The following is a 19,003-nucleotide window of genomic DNA, read 5'->3' as shown; positions in this document are numbered from 1 at the left end:
CCCACTCCTCTCAGGTGTCACGTACGGGCATTGTCCATTTCCACTCACTTGATGTTCATCTGCTTTCTGTGTCACAGATTGGGATCTGTGGTCGAACAGGCAGTGGCAAATCCTCCTTCTCCCTTGCCTTTTTCAGAATGGTTGACACTTTTGAGGGTAAGATCACGCTTTTTCCTGTTGGTCAAGCTTAGTTCCCAAAGATATTTTGATACTCCTTTCTCTAATAGCAGCAGCTTTGAAGTGCAGTTATTGAATCTGTGAGATATTCTCTCCAGCCTTGCTTAAATACAATATCATTTGTCAAGCAGCTATGCCCTTGATAGATTGGATCAATAAAAATTCTCATCCTACATGACAGAAGCAACAGTGCAAGAGCCACACAGAGAGAGGACAGCCTTTTGTGCTGTCAAATCACAACAGTAGAGTCAAAGTATAAAATGGGAAAGTTTTTAAATATTAGGAAATATCTGCACACAAGGTACAGCTAGGACTGACTGGGAACTGCAGTTTGGGCTGCCTCCTTGGAATTTCCTGCCACACTTCCTATTGCATGCACCATGTCCACATGCCTCACGGTATGTCGTCTTCTGCATCTCAGAAGTGTTACCTCAGTTTCCAGTCTCACTGCCCACAGCCCCTTATGCAAAGCCAGATGGTTGTACTTGGAGATAAATTTTCAAAGTGCTCAATAGTAATTTGGCTTTCTGAAGTGATTGTTTCCCCTCTTAAGTAGTCCCTGGCTGAAGTAACCTCTCACTTGTTTGCTAGATGTTTGTAATGGTCAAACAGATGAGTAGTGTGTATAATCATCCATAAAATATTACAAATATATTCATCATAGCTGAGGCTTAGTCTCAAGAGAACTGTGTTCACAGCTTAACCAAAATTTGTTTCGTTGGTGAATAAAGGGATGTGCAGTTCCAGGCCTGTTCCTGCTGTAATTTCTTGCAAGCTGAAAGCAAGCCTTGTCTTTGCTGGCAGCTGTGTGGTATGATAAACAGTCTATCAGACTATCCATTTTCTTTTGAACAGGAAGGATTATCATTGATGGTATTGATATCGCTAAGCTCCCATTACAGACGTTGAGATCCAGGCTGTCAATCATTCTCCAAGATCCTATTTTATTCAGCGGCACAATCCGGTAAGCAATAAGCACCTGCAATAAAAAATAGTGTCTGCATTACCCCACGTAATGACTTGTACAGAACTGGTGATAGCAAAATGTTCAATTCTAATCTCCTTTATTGAGCGGAAAGGATCACTGCCTTCTGTCTGTGCTTTTTACCCATCCCGGCCAGAGTACCCCCCACCAGCAGCACTCTTGGCAGGAGACAAGTCAATGCCTGGGAAGTAGAAAAAGTCACAGTTTATTTCTTCAGGATCAGGTCATCAGCTTAGCCCACTGGTCAAACACCACTAACCACCTAGTGCTGCTTGAAACCTTCTTTCTTACATGTTTATCACTCAGACATCTGCGTCTTTCTGCCTTAAAAAGTGAGAGGAACAAAGCACAGACTGAAAAATTTGTAGAAAAAGGGGAGGGAACAGAACAATGTGAGAAAGGCTGGAGGAGGTATAAGGTACTTTAGCATGGCATGCCTATCCTCTGTTACTTTTCCAGTCTTTGAGCCATTCCCTCATGTGTGAGATCAAAAACCCTGTTTCTTCTTCTCCTTTTTTCCCTTCCTCTCCTCTGAGAGGATGAGGCAGTGGAAAAAAGCTCCACAGAGTTTCCAGCAAGTGTTGCCTCCCTATGTCTGTGGCATTTACCTTAAAAAAGAACAGTGCAATCCTCAGTATGGAGTTACGTGACCTGCAGTTACAGTTTGTAAATATCTTTAGAGTTCATAAATATCTTTATACATAAATATCTTTAGAGTTCATTTGAAAATGAGTTACAGGCTGCTGCAGTTTGCTGACTCGAGACTAATACACGTCTGAAGATTATCTCCTGCACTTTCCTGAATAGAGCATGATTCATTCATGTCAGAGGGCAAGGTGACTGACTACCTTTGCTTTATTATTTTACATATTCAAGACTTTATTGGTCATTCAAGGACATACGGTAGCAGTAAAAAGTAAACAAAAATCTCAGCACTGACTCCTCTATTTCTGATTATCATTCTGTATATTAAGCAATGTGATATGAGATGCTACCTTTGATGCTACCTTTTTGGGGCCATAGCAAGCTAAAATAACATTCAGCTGTTGATTAATACAAGATTTCCTCTGCTGTAGTGAACACTTTGCATTTCATAATTCAGGGTGAGGCTTGTTAATTCTGTTTAGCATTTCTGTAGCAGTAAAGAATAAAGGGACATACTGGATTTAAAAGGAGAGATTTGGGCATTTGTTAAAATGAATGTTAATTTAAAGTTATGGTCACAGGTTTTTTTTTTCAGTGCTTTTTGTAGTAAAATGCCACCATTCTTTAGTTTATTCAGAACAAAAATTGTGAAATTGCAAAAATATCTGCAGAACAGGAAGCTCTTTCCCCTTCTGCTTGACTGAAAGAGACAAATTTTGTTATTAATCACTGTGGTATAAATGTTAATCAAGTCTGAAAAATTCACTGACATGCCAGTGGGAGATCAGAATCAGGCCCAACTATTTAGCATATAATTCCAATTATTTGCCAGTTTGTTTCTAAGCACAGTAAAAATAGAAGTATATTGCAAAAGTTGACATTGACTGATATTTTTAAATTGCATATAACTGTAGGTTTAACTTGGACCCTGAAAAGAAGTGCACTGACAGCATGCTGTGGGAAGCATTGGAAATAGCACAGCTCAAGCATGTGGTGAAAGCGCTACCTGGGGGGCTAGGTAATAACACTTTTCTTCTTGAGAAAATTGCTTCCAGTGTTCACATCATTTCTATTTCACATCTACTATTTATTAAAAAAAAGCAACTGCTGATGAAGAAAAAGCTTTTTAGGTTTATGGTAGGTGGCAAAAAGCAAGTGCTTGCCTGCAGGCAAAAGCGTTGGATCCATCTAACTCCCTTGCCAGCTGTATCTGTGGGGTAGAATCCTGTTTCTATTAAAGTCAGCAGTAAAATCACTATTTCAGTATGTCTTTGATATCAAGTATTGTGGTTCATAGGTCAAGTCAATTCAAATAAGGTGTAGACAAGTCAGTATCGAGAATATGTTCTTTTTCATTTTGGAGTACAGTACTGAAGTCCAGGAAGATTTCAAAAGAGGGAAAGAAAGCTTAAAGGTATGAATCATTTGGCTGTACAGAAAAACCCCTTAAAACATGGTAAGTTAATAAAACCTTAAGGTAAAAAGTAAAGGATTTTGACAGGGCATGCAATGTCCTAGGCTAAACATGTCCCAGAGAAACTCGTTCTTGGGAATATGCAGCATCCTTGGCTACTTTGATGCCTAATAGATATATGGAATACACAAGACGGAAGAGCGAGTTATGTTGAATGATGGAAATAAAACAGGCAGAATTGACAGCACCAGCAGCTTCAGACCTAGGAAAGGCTACTTAAAAAATCTTTGTGCTGAAAGTGAGACATGACATTCCCAACATATGCTCTACTCTCTTCTGTCCCTCTTAAACACACTTGCACATACACACCATAAATACTATTTTTGCTACATCATTTCCAGATGCTATAGTCACAGAAGGTGGTGAAAACTTTAGCCAAGGCCAAAGACAGCTGTTCTGCTTAGCAAGGGCATTTGTGCGGAAGACGAGCATCTTCATCATGGATGAAGCCACAGCATCTATTGACATGGCAACAGTGAGTTTACAGAGTTACAGTGTGTTTCCAGTTTCTTCTGAGAGGAAGACAACTGCTAAGATGAAATGAAACATGGGGATGACAACTCTATCTACCTTGTAATGTTCAAACAGCATTTTTACTACAGATGTGTTTGCAAGTCCAGGCAGTTGTGAGTCACTGTTAACTAGTCTAAAGAGCTTTTAAACCGTTTTATTAGAGGTTTAATAGTTACTCAAGCACTGTTTGCGCTGGGAAAATGAAGCATGTTATTGTTATTGGCAGGCTGTTGTCCTAAAGTAAACAATGCTTTGGAAGGTTAGCTGTGATGGTCAATGAAGGATAAATTGGCAAGCAGACAATTTTCCCCAGCATGGTGAACAGGACAAGTCAGGAAGACTGAAGACTTGAAAGTAGGGTCAAGGAGATAAACAAAGACATAGAAAAGACACAACAGACCGTGGCATTAATTGCCTGAAATTGACAGAGGTTAAACCACACAATAATACTGCACCAGCTGGATTTTAGCCAGAGAGAATATTCTTAAGGTTTTTTTCTCCTTAGTTATGTTGTTAAAAAAGTGTTTGAGTCGTCTTCATAATTACAGTATGTTGTGAGTAAAGAATATAATTGAAGGGGGGTTATTATAACAGCTACAAGTTTTAGTTCTGTAAAATGTTGGTGTTGAGTGTCAGTTGAGTGTCATATTGTACGCAGCCCCAGTAAAATGCATTTTGAGTTTTGATACATTAAGCATACAGTTCATCCCTTGGGTTATGTGTCTGAAGACCAAATGATCACAAATACAGGTATTTGGGCTAATGACATTTCTAGGCAGAACTTGGTACACAACGTTTTTTAAATATCAGTGGTTGAACACTTGTTGAGAGAAAACTATGTATGTTAAGACTATCTTAAGTATCTTCATTACTTAAATATGCCAGGTACAGCACACCCCCTTGCTTATCCCTGCCACCACTTTGTGTTAGATGTCCCAAGTGTGCATCCCCCCCCCCCCGGGCCTTGGGGGCCGGAGCACTGCTCTCAAGTGTGCAGAGAGCACAACGGCACTGAAGCCCAGACGCAAAGCCAGGTGGTATTGGGGGTGGCAGGAGCAAGCACTGCTGTCTAACTGGAGACCCAGCTCTGAATTAGTTCTGACATGGAGTTAATTTTTCATTTCTGCAACAAAGGATTAATAAAAGCATGTGATAATCAGTGGTTATTCAAGCTTCCCTGCTATTTGTATGTCTATCGTGTAATTTCTGTTGTTTGAAAAGCAACAAATGTTGGGTTTTTTTTTTTTTACATAGGAGAACATACTCCAGAAGGTAGTCATGACTGCGTTTGCTGATCGTACTGTGGTGACAATAGCAGTAAGTGCAATCTCTGCTACCATTCTAAGGCAAACAAGAATCAGAAATGCTGCATTTGTTAATTTCTGTCAGTGTTAACTGACATTAACTTGGCCATTAATCTTTGTTAATGCAGTGTTTATTTGTTAAGGTTTCTTTTCCATTTTGAGGTACTGGAATACAGAAACTACTTTCTTATTTAAATACATAACAACAGCTTCTTAAATGAGTTGCTTGGTGTTAAGCCTAATCAACTCTAAGGGATATGATCTAAGGCTGTGGTCTATTTTCTGTTGCCCATTCTAAGCAAATGTGAAATATGATATGACTTTGACTACTGTGAAGTCTAAGAATTAGTTTTCTCAAGCCATCATAATCCTTCAATTAGAGAAGACTAAAATTATGTAATAGTTCTGCCACTGGATAGAGCAATTTTAAGAATTGAAAGAAATGAATGAGCATTTTACTAGTCTTTAAGAATAAATATTCTATTGCTGTTAACAGTGCCTGAATTTGTTTGAGTATTCCTGAAGTGATTATACAGTGATCTCGAGTATCCAGAAATAATTTTTTTTTATTAAAAAGATTATCTGACCTGAATCAGAGTAGTTGGCTCGACAGATGTCAGAACCAGTGAATATCTTTCAGTGCTCTATTTTCTAAAAATACAGGTATTTCAGGGAAACGAAATAAAGTCATTATGTTTCTTAACATTTAAAAATTATACTTAAGTCAAGAAATTTATATTCAGGACTCTTGCAGCAAAAATTTCTTTTTACTTTGTGAATATGTAATAGAAATCCTGATTTATCTAGCAGTATTTTGTATTTATTCAGTGTCTCAATACACAAAAAGCACAGGAATAATAAGCATATACTTTCCTGATTTCTCTGCATGAAAACTGAGTTGTGCTGCTTTTGCATTTGTTTCCTTTTCATACTGTGCTGTTCATACAAACAGCACTTTGACTTGGTCTGGGGGTGCTTTAACTTTCAAATATAAATGCAATCTACAGCACGTATGTCTGTATTTGAATGCTCTGCATTAGAAACATCATGTGATTCTTTTTTATAGAAACAGCCATATTTATATTCTTAATCTGTTTTTAGGCAGAATAGGAATAGTAAGAACATAGTATTAGATCTGTGTTACTTGACCAGGGCAGTAGCACTAACTTTGTCACACTGAAAGAGATCAGGAAGACAAGGGCAGCAAGTACAACCAGAACATGAGATTTCATTTCCCCCCAGTCCCCTCCCCCTCCTTTGGACTGGATAAATGTCACATAAGGGTTGAAGCAGAAATGTTTTGTAAATGCCATCAGTGATTATTTTATGGAACAGCTGGATAGGAAGCCACAGAAGGAAATACAAGAGTTGTTTTGGTACTGAGGGTGCCCAGGATCTGATTAGGAACCTTATGGGTGAAGAGCAACTGTGTAACAGGGACCACAGCGTTCTTGGATTAAATATCTGTGCAGGAGTAATGCAGCCCAAAAAAATCCAGCACAGCTGCATTCAACTTTAAAAGGTGGACTCTGTAAAAACAAGGATACTTGTTAAAACCAGCCCCCCCCCCAAAAAAAAAAAAGAGGAAAAAAAATCTAAAAGAAGAAGCTAAGAGAATTGAATCTGACAGGGAACATGGAAATTACTGAAGGACTTTATTCAAAAATCCCAGAGCCAATGCATGCCACTCATTAGGAAAGACTTGAGTAAGGTTAACAAGAAACTGGCATGGCTAAACAAATAGAAGAGACTATTAGAAGACGACATTCTTGTAAAAGCTGAACTCATATCCAAATGAAGAAAACAGAAATGATCGTAAGTTCTGGCATGTTAAATATGAAAACACAATAAGGCAGGCTAAAGGAGGAGTATGAGGACAGCTTCCAGATGGAATCAGAACTAGTGATGAACTCTGCAAACACATCAGGGGCAAGAAGCCTGTCAGAGAGTCTATAGAGCCATTCGATGATGGGTATATAAAAGGGACACTTGCCAAAAGATGTGGATGCAAAGCATTTACGAAGGCTCAAGTGGAGACATGGACAAGGTCTCAGAAGAGAGATCCGCTGAGGTTTATGGAACATGCCACACCAGGCTCAGGTAACCCCTGGAGCTGGAAATAGAAGAAGCAGCACGTGCCTGAGAGCAGTGCCACACTTGGGTGTCCTGTTCTCGCTCTTCCCCAGCTACCTTCTCGAGGCCGCTCTTGGAGGCAGGGTAGTGGGCGAGGGACACCCTTAGTCTGAACCCGTACGGCCATCTGTATATTTGCCCAATTATTTTTCCAGAACAGGGGTTAATGGAAGATTCTCAAAATTACTCAGGTACTTAAATCTGATTTAGGTACTTGAATGTCTGCATGGATCTTGGTCCACATATTTATTTATTTATCTATCTAGTATTTGCATAGTAAATTAGGATGGAGAAAAAGTAGTTTTTACCAGACATTGATAGGAAGTTCATTTCTGGAAGTCTATCTTATCCTGTAATATGTTTGATAGATGCACTGAATTGGCATTTTGTTTGTTTTTCAGCACCGCGTGCACACAATCCTGAATGCAGATTTGGTCATTGTAATGAAGAGAGGGCTTATTTTGGAATATGACAAGCCTGAGGTTCTGCTAGAGCAAGAAGACAGTGTCTTTGCTTCTTTTGTACAAGCAGATAAGTAATAAAAACATATGAAGCATTTTAAAGTACAGTTGTATTATTCATATTTTTTTAAAATGTAAATTACTTGTAAATAAATGATTATTTCTTAATAAAACTGAGATTTTTCTTTTTTTAATAAAAGGAGCTATTTCTCCATCTGAAGGACTGATGAATTATCCATGTACTTTCCTTTTTGTATGTTTTTTTTTTTTTTTTTTTTTTTTTGCTTCCAAAGAATCATAAAATATGGTTTAAAAAAAAATGACCTGGATGAAATATGACAAGATATACATCAAACATACATGGCTAACATGGAGTTTTTATGCAACTCTTAAGCCTCTCCTGTTGTTTTATTACCATGTTATTTTTTATGCATCATAGCCTTACTGTAGATAATGCTCATTATTGACTAAATGCAGAAGGAAAATGATATACCAAAGGTATTTCTCAAAAGCTTTTATCTCTTTTAATCATATGATACTGTAAAGCTTTAATATCTAAATATAAAATATGTAAAACTTTTTCTTTATGTTGTGGTTTATTGCTACTGCTCGTCTCTTGATGTCTCCTTCAATGCCTTTAAGAAACTAACTACAATCTGATTCATTTTCTCTTTGTTAGACTGCCTCACTTCAACCCAGATTGAGTCATATTGCACTGATTCCCAAGGCGATTGAGCCAAAATCCCTCCCAAACACTGAAGAATCTAAGAGAAGGCAAGCTTGTGACACTGTATCAGTATTTAATTCACATGACTTCCAAAGTCCTGCAGACGTACCAGTTCATGCGTACATTATCCCTCCAGGTTTGGCGAATAAACACTATTAAGTCTTTCACTGTAGCTCAGAGCTATGAGAACTTTACTCACTGTCTCCTAGTTTCACATATTTCATCCACTATCAGTTTCTTGATTCACTGTGAACTTTCCCAATAAATTATGTATACTTACATGTGCAATATTTTATTAAGGTAACTTGTAAACACTCTAATTATCCTGATGTAGCTGGACAACTACTTACCCCTGCCCTTTCAATTTATTGTGGCAATCATTCCAGGATTTATTAATTGCTAAGTGCATAGAATGTCCATGATCCAAGGGAAGGCTACAACAAATTTTTCAATGGTACTCTTTTTATAGCAATTTTGGGAAAACTACTTTCTGTTTTTCCTCCCTATTTAGCCTGCTCAATTAATTTGGAATCCATTTTTAAAAGATTTTATTTTCTAGAAACAGAGATCTCAGTGTTTTCATGGGCTACATCGTATTTTTAATGCATTAATTCTCTTCTAGCACCACAGCAGAGAGAAGGGAAAAGGGAGGAACTGTTGTTGTTGTTTAAATGGTGTTACCAGTTCCACAGTGCAGTATTTGCAACATCTGTCTGCTATTACTTGTACAATACTTAAGGACATCAAACTGGGGCCAGAGATGATATGACCAACAGGAGAGTATAGCATGAGCAATAGTAAAAGTGGGGAAGGTAGAATACAGTTATGCAGATAAAATACATGAGCTTTATATCACTGCCTTCTGCAGATGAAGGGATAAAAAAAAGAGCATTTGGGAGGCATCCCTTCCTCCAGGCAATCATTTTTGCTGGGCAGCTTTAAAGAAAAAATAGCTGCAGAAGTATTGACGTGCTTTTACCCTGAGACAGCAGAAGTCCATTAGGGCTAAAGGAAAAGAGGCCAGAGACAGGTAACTGTAACCTTCCAGGCAAGTAGAAGGGCAGCTACACTCAGCCCCTGTGCTGAGCATACTGTGCCGCATGCACTGCATGTGCTGCCTTCTAGCTGCCCTCAGGCAGATACCTCATTCTGTAAAGGCTTAGGAAAACACATCACTGTGCAGGCCTTCTCAAACATGCTGCAGAGAGCGCCCCTAGGAAGCTTTACAACCATCTGTGGAAGATCCTAAATCCTAAGGGCAAAAGGAGAAATACAGAAAAATGAGGTTGCATATGATTTTAATAGTGGACCTGGGATTTGAGACGGATTTGGACACAAGCTTATCTGGAAAGGAATACAAGGGAGCAAACACCAGATCACTAATACTGGAAGTAGAAGACTGTACTGTATTAGATTCCAAAGTGCCCCAGTTGTGCTAAATATAAGTGCCGCAATTTTGCATTGTAAATGAGGTTTAGATTTCACAGAGTAGCACTGCAGGAGAGTAGGATACAGCACATGACCAATAGTGTGTTTTGGTTTTTTTTTTAATGGTACTGCCCTGGTGGATAAGTAAGTGTGAATGTGGAGGCCTCTTAGCTGCCACTCAGACTGAATACATTTCATTATTTCCTCAGCACATTTTATCTATTCCTGTTTATACTGGGCCAAATCCCAGGGGGCTTCTGCCCCCTTACTCCAAAGGATTAAAGTCCCCGCAGTGATCAGAAGCAGTGTCAAGAAAGTTTTTCTGTGATTGGAGCTGTAATGTCCCAGAGGATGGTGGAAGGTTCATTGCCATTATCAGAGTCTTTGAATCTCTGTGAACTCCACACAGACGTTTCAGAAGTCACTACTGTACTGAATCAGGCTCACAAATGTATTCAGCATAATAATGAAGCATTATTAAGGAAAGTACTGTACTAAAGAGGGTTCAAGAAAGCCCCAGAGCAGCTGCATGAGACTGCTGAGGGGGACTGCCATGTCTAGACTAGCTCACTTCTCCTCTGGGATGGGGCTCAGCTGTGCCCCACGGGTGTCGGTGGATAGACTGCCCACTGAGATGCAACCAGGGCTTGTTCTACCCTGCTGCCGTCCGTAAATGCTTCCATTATACGAAGAGCTTTAGAACAAACACCTTGTCTTACCGTGTCCATTTCATCCTGTTCTAAGCACTTCCAAGGCAATGCTGCTTCTTGGAAGGACAAGAAGGGCAGTGTGCTTGCTACATTAGCTCTTCTTCCCAGCTCCACTATGACTTCCTCTATGACCTCGAATAACCAACTCCCATCTCTTTTCTTCCATCTACCTGCTTCATACTTCAGAGTGTTTTGGGAGGCTTAATCTCTGTCAGGCTAGCACTTTGTAGCTTTTGAAATAAAGGCGTGCTTCTAAAGGCAAAGTAATACCATGGTGCCAGCTCAATGCTAATCTAATACTTATTCTTGTAACATTATCTTCCTGATACCTGCTAAAATTAAGAGAAATAAGGAAAAAAAGAGTTAAGAAAAGTTTTGAAATATAAAATTATTTCATGGTTAGAAAAACTCAGTTACCCCTCATGTTTTAATATTACAACCTTTAAGTGTGGGATTATTTCTGTGAGCCCAATTTGTTCAGCAGCTCTTAACACAAATATGTTGGCTCACACAGAAGATCTGTCACTTTTTTTCTTTAAGTATCTGTCACTTGATCCACAGAGACAGGGCTCCTTTTTATTCTAAATTCTTCAGCAGAGGCCACTTGCTTTGCTGTCCCATCTCAGCCAACAAGTGATCAGAAGTGAAGGAAAAAGAGGTAAGTGGCAAGTGACAGTCCTAATAAAGAACAGAAGTGGAAACACGGAAACACCCTTTGTTCAGGATTCCTAAAGCCAACGTGGAGAGCTTGTTCATGCGAAGGTCCTTCCTGCAGTAGGCTCCACCGGTCTTCCTAGCACCAGACTATGAAACAATTTATGCAGGGCCATGTTCCTTTCCATTCTATTTTCTTTAAAATGCTCCTCTCCGACACATTTTTTCTTTCTACACTCATGTAATTACTGCCCTCTGGAGGAAAAAATAAAGAGTAAGATAATGGCTAGAAAAGGATAAAAAAAAAGACACCAAAGGCATGACTGCCTCTTCAATAGCTATTTCCACCTCTGCAAAAGCATGTGCAGGGTTGCCAAGGAGTACTGCATGGTGTTAGACTCTTTATGCTCATTTTAAAATGCTGGAAGTAACTATGAGCTCCCATAATGTGGAGAATCAGGCCTTTCACAAATAACTCTTCAAATTACTTCATCCATTTAAGTATTTTTTAAATGTTTAGAAAAAAAAGTATAAAAAATACAATCCTTTTTCTAAATAATTGTGTATAACCCATGCACTTAGACAAAGAGCATCTACAGTGTGCTCTTATGCTTTGTTCTGTACAGGTGATACAGCAAGCACACAAAATGTCTAGGAGAGAAAGGAGAAAGTGATAAGGGGAGGGGGGAAGCTCTTCTGGCTAAGTTCAGAGGCCTGGCAGCCAGGTGCTGGGGAACCTTGTTATCATTTTAGTTTTATTTATCAAACCAGCAACCCAGAACAAGAGGAAGAGGTACAAGAGTGTACTGGAAACTGACTCCCCCAAAGGGAATGTGTATGTCCAAAGACATGCAACAATTTATACCTAAACAGTAGAAATGAAATGCTAAAGGAACAGTCATCATTTAATTACAAGACCTATAATGACTGCTCAGAGAGATTATTCAGGAATATTAATTCTGAAATCCATGGATGGGTCAGTCAGTAGCAGCAGACAGTGAAAATTAATTTCAGTCTCCCCTACTGGCTGGCTCCCAGGCATCAACTTTCTTCATGGTGTTATTACATTGCCCAAGAAATCAGCTTGCATGGTATACCAGAACATGTGCAGAGCCACAGCTGATGGGAAATTCCATGGACACATACAATTAGAAAAACGTAATCTTAGAGCCACTGACACTTAAGAAAAAAAAAATCTCTTTTTAGAATATCCCAGGATGCTTTAGCAATTCACTGACTTTGGTGTCTGAACTGAAATAGAAACGAACTATTGAAATCAGAGTATTTAGTGTAAGCACAGGAATGAGAATATTGCTGTTTGTGCTAAACAGTGGAAGAATCACCTCACAGTGTTTTCAGACAATGCATCTTGTCACAAAGATACAGCCTTACATGCATGCACATATATGTATTTATACACACACACTGTAGTTCCCTGTCTCTTGTTGCCTCAGCTGGTGATTTTAACATTTTCTTGGAAATGCATGTCAGTGGTGGGTTAACCATGTGCAGCTAGATGACTACTTTGCATCTCTAACTGCTATTTGGACAGTAGACATCTTCCTGAGCAGTCAGTGCCACTACAGTAGCTCACATCAGCTCACTTGTTTTGGAAAAATTCTTCCATATTCAAGGCTAAACAATCCTAGCAAATTTCATAAATGTGAGTGTGGATGAGCTCTTAATGCCAGGTCTCAGTTTTAAGCATTAATTCCTCCTCGCTGGACTGGGGCTCTTTAAGCACATTTCCTACCATTGCCTGCCTGAATCACTCACTAGAGGAAAGCTTTCCTCCTATTTACCTAAAACGCACACGTGAATTCCAGGAACCCCTTTGCATTAAGAACCTTTTAAAAATCCCCAACAATATTTTGTTTCCAATTTCACACCATACCTTCCTGAACTGAAATCACACAAGCCTGCAAAGTGACTATTCATAACAGAAGCCAGATACCGGCAGAAAATCTACCCTCGAGAAAACATTTGCAGAAATCATTACTCGTGAAAGGGGAGGATCTCTAATATTATCGCGGGGGGGGGCCGTCACTAGCGCTCTCCGCTCCTCAGAAAGCTCTGAGGTGAGCAGATAAAGAAACGCACCCGCAGCTCCCACGGGCGGCATCCGGGACCGGCTCCACCTTCACACCGGCGGCGCTCAGCACCGCAGCCCAACGGTTTTAACGGTTCGGCACCAACCGCTTCCCGCGACCGTTACGCGGCGACGCGCGCCCCCCCCCCCCCCGCCCGCAGCGCTCGGGGGCCGCGCGGCCCCTCACCCCGCCCCGCGCTCGCGCCGCAGCCGTTGGCGCGGCCGTTGGCGGGACCGGCCCCTCACGGCGGCGGCCGGCGCGCGGGGCCGGGCTCGGCCGGCTCCCCCTGGCGGCCCCAGCGCCTCTGCGGGGCCGGGGCCGGCTGCGGCGGGGGCTGCGGCGGCGCCGCGCGGCCGCTCGGCCCCGCGGCGCGGCCCCCCCCCCCGCCCCCGGCGGCGGCTGACGGCGGGAGCGGGCATGGGGCGGCGCTGAGCGGCGGCGGCGGCGGCGGGGAGCCATGCTGTCGAGGAAGGGGATCATCCCCGAGGAGTATGTGCTGACCCGGCTGGCGGAGGATGTGCCGGATCACGCCCGGTACCGCGCCCGGGAGCGGCGGGCGCGCTTCGTGGGCAAGAACGGCGCCTGCAACGTGGCCCACAAAAACATCCGGGAGCAGGGCCGCTTCCTCCAGGACGTCTTCACCACCCTGGTGGACCTCAAGTGGCCCCACACGCTGCTCATCTTCACCATGTCCTTCCTCTGCAGCTGGCTGCTCTTCGGCATGGTCTGGTGGCTCATCGCCTTCGCCCACGGCGACCTGGACCACAGCACCCGGCTGCAGCGGGGCCTGGGCGAGGGGGCGGCGGGGCCGCCGGCGGACTTCGTGCCCTGCGTGACCAGCATCCACTCCTTCGCCTCCGCCTTCCTCTTCTCCATCGAGGTGCAGGTGACGATCGGCTTCGGGGGCCGCATGGTGACGGAGGAGTGCCCGGCCGCCATCCTGGTGCTCATCGTGCAGAACATCGTGGGGCTGGTGATCAACGCCATCATGCTGGGCTGCATCTTCATGAAGACCTCGCAGGCCCACCGCCGGGCCGAGACCCTCATCTTCAGCAAGCACGCGGTCATCGCCCTGCGGGAGGGCAAGCTCTGCTTCATGCTGCGAGTGGGCGACCTCCGGAAGAGCATGATCATAAGTGCCACCATCCGCATGCAAGTGGTGAAGAAGACCACCAGCCTAGAGGGGGAGGTGGTGCCCCTCAACCAGATCGACATCCAGATGGAGAACCCCGTGGGGGGCAACAGCATCTTCCTCGTCTCTCCGCTCATCATCTACCACGTGATAGACAAGAACAGCCCCCTCTACGACATCTCCCCCCTGAACCTCCACCACCACGAGGACCTGGAGATCATCGTCATCTTGGAAGGGGTGGTGGAAACCACCGGCATCACCACTCAAGCCAGGACCTCCTACCTGGCTGACGAAATCCTCTGGGGCCAAAGGTTTGTGCCCATCGTGGCAGAGGAAGATGGGCGATACTCGGTGGACTACTCTAAATTTGGCAACACGGTGAAAGTGCCCACCCCTTCGTGCACTGCTAGGCAACTGGAGGAGGACAAGAGCATTATGGACAGCATGCCGTTGTCCCCGAAAGCTACCATAAGGAAGAGATCTGTCAAGCTAAAGCCCAAGTTCACTGTAAGCGATGATGCTTCCTGATGCCTTTTGTCTGGGAAACTCTGTTAGGGCCTTGTGTCTGAAAGAGCCCATAAACTCAAAACATTGACGTGGGCTCTGTTACTTTTTTAAATTCAGGTTGGTAGCACAAGGTATGTTCTGGTGTTATTTATTGTGGGTAAATCTAAAGCTAATTATATTTTTGTAAAGGTGTGAGAGATTTCAAGCAGCACTGGGAGTAGGAAAATCATGATCTGCAGCTTTAAACTTCAGTTCTGGCTGTCATATTTAATTGCATGATCATTTTGCACTGATTAATCTGCAGGTAATGGCATATATTCTTGAAAAATAAATATATGTGTATCCTTGGAGGTTGCAGTACTTAGGGTCTTGCAGTGTCTGTCCCAAAGTCAGTAGTTTTTAACTCTTTTTCTATTCTAAATTTGAACAATCAATATAGAAAATAAAATATTAATAATTATTAAATTAGGTTGAATTTAAATAATCACAGAAAGGTCAGGCAGTGTTATGTATAACACAGCTAAGACTAGATCTGGAAGTGTCTATGTCATTATATTCGATGTCTTAAATAAATTAACTTCTGGATTTCTTTCATCCATATTGTATTGTATGGAGCCACTGCTACCACCTGCAATACAAAATGTATTTGAATATTTACTTTTATTTATTTTAAACCCCTTTACACTTCCAAAATAAAATGTTCAAGAATGCCTTTTTGGATTGTACATTTCTGATAGTAAGCAATGTCCTGCCTTTAAAAAGAGCTGCAGATAGTGTGCAACTGAAATTAATAATGGGAAAATTCTGTATTCTAATTGTCTAAATGTGTGTGAGCAACATCCTCTCCACAAACACACACACACACAGAGCCACATGGCAGTAAAGTATCGAGTAAAAAAATTAATCTCTCCCTTAGGTCAGAGTAAATTCTATTAGATAATCAGGAAATATAAATAGAATTAGATACTGCAAATAAAAGGACAGTGCTGAATGCCGAAAGATAGCCGTATGCAGTAGGCAAGACCTTTTCTTTTCTCTTTTCTAAAAGAAGTTGAGATTTTGTGCTTATGGAAGGGAGGGATGTATAACACGGTGTGGTCGTTTCTGGGATGCTGTGTCACAAAACATACCCCTGCTGAGAAAATGGTCTCTGAGAGCCTGACCTCTCTGCGCAGCCGGCACCTGCCTCGGTTTTCAGCTCAATTCAAGATCAGGCAGTCACTGGCAAACATCGAGGAGCCATGTTCACCCAGTCGGTTCCACTGTGCTAGCAGGAGAGATTCCCCTTCACGTACTCTTGCAAATACTCTCTCTGGGGATATTAATAACAGCAGCAATTCTATTCCTATGCAGGGCTACTAGGAGATGGCAGTTATATTAACAACAACATGCTAGTAACAGGGCAAACTGCCACTGAAATAAAAAAAGATAAATTTTGTCCATCTAAAAGCTAAACAAGGATTATAGAACTGAACCAACACCTGGTTACACAAGTTCTGCAGAGAGACAGTCACTAAGTTGCCTTAGTACTTCTATTTATTCAAAGGATTTCTAGTATCAAGTTCTTGTCTGTTATGCAGCTCACAACATACACTGATATATTTGTTTTAGCAATAATATGGCAATTTTTTTGACACCCTGTCAATGTAACATTATGTCAAACTTGCTTATTGACTATGGAATATTTTCAAGCATCTGTAATGAAACAATGCTGGGGTAAAATCAAAGAATGTTTTAAAATAATAAAATATTAGTTATATTATTAGTGTTTGTATATTTCAGTTTTATTTAAACATGTATTGGCATTCTCAGACTGCCAGTCAAATGAATAAATACCTGTTCAGTTTCTAAATTCCTTATGTACCAATTCTATTATTTGTACAGCTCTAAAAATGTGCTGTGTGTTTCACAGAGAAGACACAGTCAAACTAGCATTAATAAGTAGTTAGAAAAGAAACTTTGGAAAGGCATATTTATGCTTGTAGTCCTAAAAATCTTTTTTTTTTTTTAAATAGGGAATGCTGAAATGGTTTTGATGATGACATTTCTTCTGTAAGACTCAGTCTAATGGCCACATTATTTTCCTGTTTTCCCTTCTACTGCCTGTGTTCCGTTGTCTATCTGGAAAGTACTTACGGTTGAGCTGTGGGTTTTTCCTAGGTACCTTTGTTCCTTTAAAAGTTCACTGTTCTTTGCCACCTGTCACAGTTCTGTTGCTACAAGAATCATAGATAAAATACCACAGAGTTCGTTTTCCAATGACTTGAACTATTGGCTTCTCCTTAGTCTCCTTAGTGCCTTATTTCAATGTGTAAGATATACCTGAAGAGTCTCACATAAAACATCTTCAGAGCTGGTAGTATTCTAAAGCTCTTTTCAAGATTTGACCTAAATGCAAAGCAATTTCAGCAGCACTACCATGCAACTGTGTTCAGGAACTGATGCAAACCTCTTTTTCCCTCAAGGAAATCTGTGCTACAGAGACACAGATTCTCTTTGTTCACTGTGAGATGGTGAGGGGAAAGATGGGAGGAAACAGCTTGCATTTGTTGGGCTGCTTTCAGGACCACCTTTTATGTCCCTTTTTTAAAAAAAGAATCTGCGTAATTTTCCCAAGCCTTGCAAGAAAGAAGCCAAACAAAAGGATCTGCCATAACACTATGAGGAATGCAGAATTTGTACTATTAAAATTGCTGTAGCCAATTATGTTAATATGTTGGTGACTCTGTTACTAGGATTCTTTTCATTTTAAATTCTTCTTTCATCATTTGAAACATATAAAAACATTTCAGGATCAGAGCATAGACAAGTAAGTGTTTTGTTTTGTAACAGCGATACTACGTATTTGTGAGGACCCTTCCATTTTCTCATTTATGAAGTATTCTGAAAGTTTACCAAACACATCTACCAAGTGTTCTGAAGAACATGTCAGTGCCGTCATTTGACACAGGAAAGTCCTCAGTCAGTGAGCAAACACTATGTTTTCTATAGTTGAAGTCCAAAACGAGTGGACTTTTGAGCTTGCTCCACCAAACTGCATTTAATTTTTGATACGTGGCGTCACCATTTGGGGTCCAGATGAGGTTACCTGTCCACATTTCCTCTGCACAGAAGCAAGTCTGTGGGAAGAGGGCAGGTGCTATGAACTTGGATCTTGCCCTGGCATGGGGGGAGGACATGGACACAGGCACTGGAAAGCAGTATGTTTTGTAGCAGGCCACTGTTGAATTATTTTAGGACTTGATGGAACTAACTTTGACCATGGAATTGCCTTTCCTGGGCTCTAGTTTTAGGAGACCATTCTTGGTTTATGCTCATAGTCCACACTGTTCAGTGCAATCAAATTTGAGTCCATTAAGCTATTTGGATGAACAGAAGGCTGATCAGTCTTACTAATCAGCAGCAGAAACTGGAGAACACTTAGACTATTTGCTGTAGTTTTAAAATACTTAACTGCTAGTGAGAACATAGCCACTGGGTTTATCAGTTTCATGCTGTGTTTCCTAATGAAATCAAGTGACATACGTGTAGGAAGTTAGAGCATAAAAAAGGCCAATTTAGTCTTCTTTATCTCCCAAGGCATATTATAAATATAGCCTTATAGCGGTGTATTTCAGTAGGAAAACCTCCCTTTTAAACATGTACAAATCAGAAGTGAACTCAAAAGGCTGCATATTAAGGCAAAGGAGGACCAGGGACACAAAATAAATACATTTTAAATCCACAACTGACACAATGGGAAGGCAATGTCAAGAATAATAAACTATTTTCCTCTGAAAATGTTAGTGCAAGGGTGTCAAGTTGCTGAGATGAGAGATCAGAGACCTAAAATGTAGATGTGAGAGGCTGGCATGAAAGTCTTTAATAAGGCCAGATCTTACATACTATGATAGATTAGCAACAAGGTCAGCTCCAAAATTCGGCCTGCCCTGTAAGGCGAGAATGCAGGCTGGGCATGATCAGCGTTACTCAATCCTGTGGGTAAACATTGCTGCGTGTTGGGCAAGGTACAAGTCACAACAGAGCCCTTCTGGAAGCAGTGTTAGGAGGGCTTTGCGGTGGC

At 41.4% G+C, this 19,003-nt stretch overlaps 2 protein-coding genes across 6 annotated transcripts in view; both read left to right on the top strand.

Moving 5' to 3' along the window:
* Positions 1 to 8,273, top strand: part of ABCC8 (ATP binding cassette subfamily C member 8) — a 78,086-nt gene extending 69,813 nt beyond the window's left edge. For 2 of the 5 annotated variants that reach the window (XM_064513103.1, XM_064513102.1), the window contains 6 exons: positions 78 to 156; positions 1,033 to 1,141; positions 2,722 to 2,825; positions 3,623 to 3,756; positions 5,049 to 5,111; positions 7,633 to 8,273. In XM_064513103.1, the coding sequence (XP_064369173.1) occupies positions 78 to 156; positions 1,033 to 1,141; positions 2,722 to 2,825; positions 3,623 to 3,756; positions 5,049 to 5,111; positions 7,633 to 7,770 (627 nt within the window). In that variant the 3' untranslated portion in view covers positions 7,771 to 8,273. The other 3 variants (XR_010389517.1, XR_010389518.1, XM_064513104.1) reach the window with 2 other exon arrangements.
* A 5,446-nt stretch (positions 8,274 to 13,719) lies between these two features.
* On the top strand, positions 13,720 to 16,806 carry KCNJ11 (potassium inwardly rectifying channel subfamily J member 11). The gene has a single exon (XM_026104564.2). The coding sequence runs from the start codon at positions 13,759 to 13,761 to the stop codon at positions 14,959 to 14,961; it is 1,203 nt and encodes a 400-aa protein (XP_025960349.1). The 5' UTR covers positions 13,720 to 13,758; the 3' UTR covers positions 14,962 to 16,806.
* Positions 16,807 to 19,003: the final 2,197 nt, after the last annotated feature.

The sequence above is a fragment of the Dromaius novaehollandiae genome, chromosome 5, assembly GCF_036370855.1.
Source record: "Dromaius novaehollandiae isolate bDroNov1 chromosome 5, bDroNov1.hap1, whole genome shotgun sequence".
Lineage (NCBI taxonomy): Eukaryota > Metazoa > Chordata > Aves > Casuariiformes > Dromaiidae > Dromaius > Dromaius novaehollandiae.
The sequence above is the reverse complement of the archived record's forward strand: the minus strand, read 5'-3'. Positions and strand labels throughout refer to the sequence as shown.